We start from the raw sequence: 2,665 nt of genomic DNA, 5'->3' as shown, positions 1-2,665 counted from the left end.
ATAGGAACATGACAAGAGAATGAAAATCTGAGTGCAATTCTAGATGGAAAATTAGTGATTTTTATTATCATGCTGATGTGGGAGTGGTAGTGAGAATTTAAAGCTGGGGTTGTAAACTTCAGATTCAGCTTTAAAGTAGCTGTTTTTTAGGGTTTTGGTAAACCTCTCTTAATTATGTGAGGAAAAAATAGTTGTGTTTGTACTACTGATATTACCAGAGCCAGGATTTCTGGCTTTTACCACATTCTCAGGCCTAAGTTCAGCAAATGCTGGAAACAGTGATGTAAAGTCACACAGTTTCTGGTCAGCTGGAAGCCTCCTTCCAGGTACTGGTTCAATGAGTGTTGAGGCACCAGGACCTATTGTAGCTTTCTGTCAATGACATTTTATTTGAGGGAGATCATCACAATAGTGTCCATGTTGGAATGATGAAAACAGGGCAACTTGAAGAAAAGTTAGGAAGCCAAGTAAATATTAAGTGCTTACAACGTCGATCATTTGTATATCCCTTACTTCTTGACTAAGAAGACTCTTGCAGCTAACCTTTTAAAGGCCTCCTTTACATCTTTATTCCTAAGGGTGTATATAAGGGGATTCAGCATGGGTGCGATGATCCCATAGAAGAGGGACACCATCTTCCCCCGGTCCTTGGAGCTGGGGGATGGCGGTTGTAGGTACATGGAGATCGCGGTGCCGTAAAACAGTGACACCACAATCAGATGGGAGCCACACGTGCCAAACGCCTTTCGCCGGCCTTCAGCTGACTGGATCCTCAACACTGCTTGGACAATGAAAGCATATGATACTAGGATGAGCGTCAGGGGTATCAGATGGAACAGCACACTGACAAGGAACAGTTCCGCCTCGTTGGCTGTTGTGTCTACACAGGACAACTTGAGCAGGGCAGGGACCTCACAGAGGAAGTGATCCACTACGTGGGGGCCACAGAGCGGCAGCTGGAGAGTCAGGGTGGACAACCACACTGAGTTGCTAAAACCAGTAATCCAGGATGCGGCTGCTAGCTGGAGGCACAGCCTCTGGTGCATGATAACTGAGTAATGCAGAGGCCGGCAAATAGCTACAAACCTATCAAAGGACATGACGGCCAAGAGAACACATTCAGTGGCCCCCAAGGCTAGAAACATGAAGAGCTGGGCCACACAGCCGCCATAACTGATCACCTTCCTGGTGCTGTACAAATTTACCAGCATCTGTGGAACAGTACTAGTGGTGTAGCAAAGGTCCAGGAGTGACAGATTGGTAAGAAAAAAGTACATGGGGGTATGGAGTTTGGGGTCCAGGCGTGACACTAGAATAATGGTCAGATTCCCAAAGATAGTCACCATGTAAGAAATGAGGAAGACCACAAAGAGCGGGAGCTCCAGCCATGGTCGATCAGAGAAACCAAGAAGGATGAACTCCTGTGGGACGCTCTCATTCACCTGCCTCATGATCAATGGTTCGACTTTTTGTTTCCTGGAACACAAGAATTCAGGAAATTGATTAACACATACTTAGTGACGTTTTACTTATAATCACTTTACTACCTGTTTGAAGATACATATAGAAAAAACATTGCTTGTGATATGAAAAATACATAGTTGGAAATACTCATAAGTACTTAGGCATTTCTACAATTTAATCTTTCTATATTTGTGTCAGCACTTCATAAATGAAAGCCCAGCAGCACCTGGGGTTTCAGTCATTAAGCATCTGACTCTTGATCTCAGCTCAGGTCTTGATCTCAGGGTTGTGAGTTCAAGTACTGCATTGGGCTCCCCAGGTGTGGGGCCTACAAAGAAAGAAAGAAAGAAAAAAAGAAAGAAAGGCTAAGAAAGAGAGAAAGGAAAGAGAAGGAAAAGAAGAGAAACAGAAAAGAAAAGAAAGAGGAAGGAGGGAAGAAAAGAAAGAAAGAAAAGACAAAAGAAAGCTAAAATTTAAGAAGTAAATACCTAATTTTAACAAATTTAATAAAATGTGTTCTTTGATTTTTTTTTTTTTTGGTCATTTTGTTAATCGTTGTACTACTTTCCACCTCAATCGCTATTTTTAGAAAGATTTGGTTATAATTCCTGCCATCCTACCTTTTCATTCTGATTTCTCCTCGATGCCATGGAGATTGCCTTATCATCTGAAACAGTTAAAATTATTTTCATCATCTCATCATCCCCAAAACTATATAGGTAGGTTCTAGAAAGTCATCAGAAATATTTAAAAAAAAAAATGTCTATTGCCTCTTACAAGCTCACAGAATCAGAATAAAAAAATATTAATCACATGGACATTGGAGACAGACAAGCCTGGGTTGTCTCTACTAAATAAAGTCATTAGTTACATCCTTACTAAATAAAGTCTCTACTAAATAAATTCTCTACTAAATAAAGTCCTTAGTTATATCATCCTGGGAATGCTTCTTATTTTCTTGAATATCAGGCTCCCCATCTAGAAAATGGGTATAATAATGCCTTTCTGGTGTGGTAGTATGAGTGTGAATGAAACAGACTGTAGTGACCTTGGACCTCTGAGATGTTCAGAGAGGAAGCTGCCCGGGATTGATTGCTCGACCTTGAAGTGTCCTAGGCCCACCAATGGACTATGACCCCGTGAGTTGACAATTTACTCTCCTGTCCCCTCTGCAGCTCTAAAACCACCCACCTCAACAGCA

The 2,665-nt window shown here is 41.6% G+C and overlaps 1 protein-coding gene across 1 annotated transcript; it reads right to left on the bottom strand.

Moving 5' to 3' along the window:
• Positions 1–509: 509 nt before the first annotated feature.
• On the bottom strand, positions 510–1,451 carry LOC309865345 (olfactory receptor 2B6; the record flags this gene model as incomplete). Its single annotated transcript, XM_082731618.1, has 1 exon — positions 510–1,451. One exon carries the CDS (start codon positions 1,449–1,451, stop codon positions 510–512), a length of 942 nt encoding a protein of 313 aa, XP_082587744.1.
• Positions 1,452–2,665: the final 1,214 nt, after the last annotated feature.

The sequence above is a fragment of the Mustela nivalis genome, assembly GCF_964662115.1.
Source record: "Mustela nivalis genome assembly, chromosome: 5".
Lineage (NCBI taxonomy): Eukaryota > Metazoa > Chordata > Mammalia > Carnivora > Mustelidae > Mustela > Mustela nivalis.
Note: the sequence above shows the minus strand (reverse complement) of the source record. Positions and strands in the feature narration are given on the sequence as shown.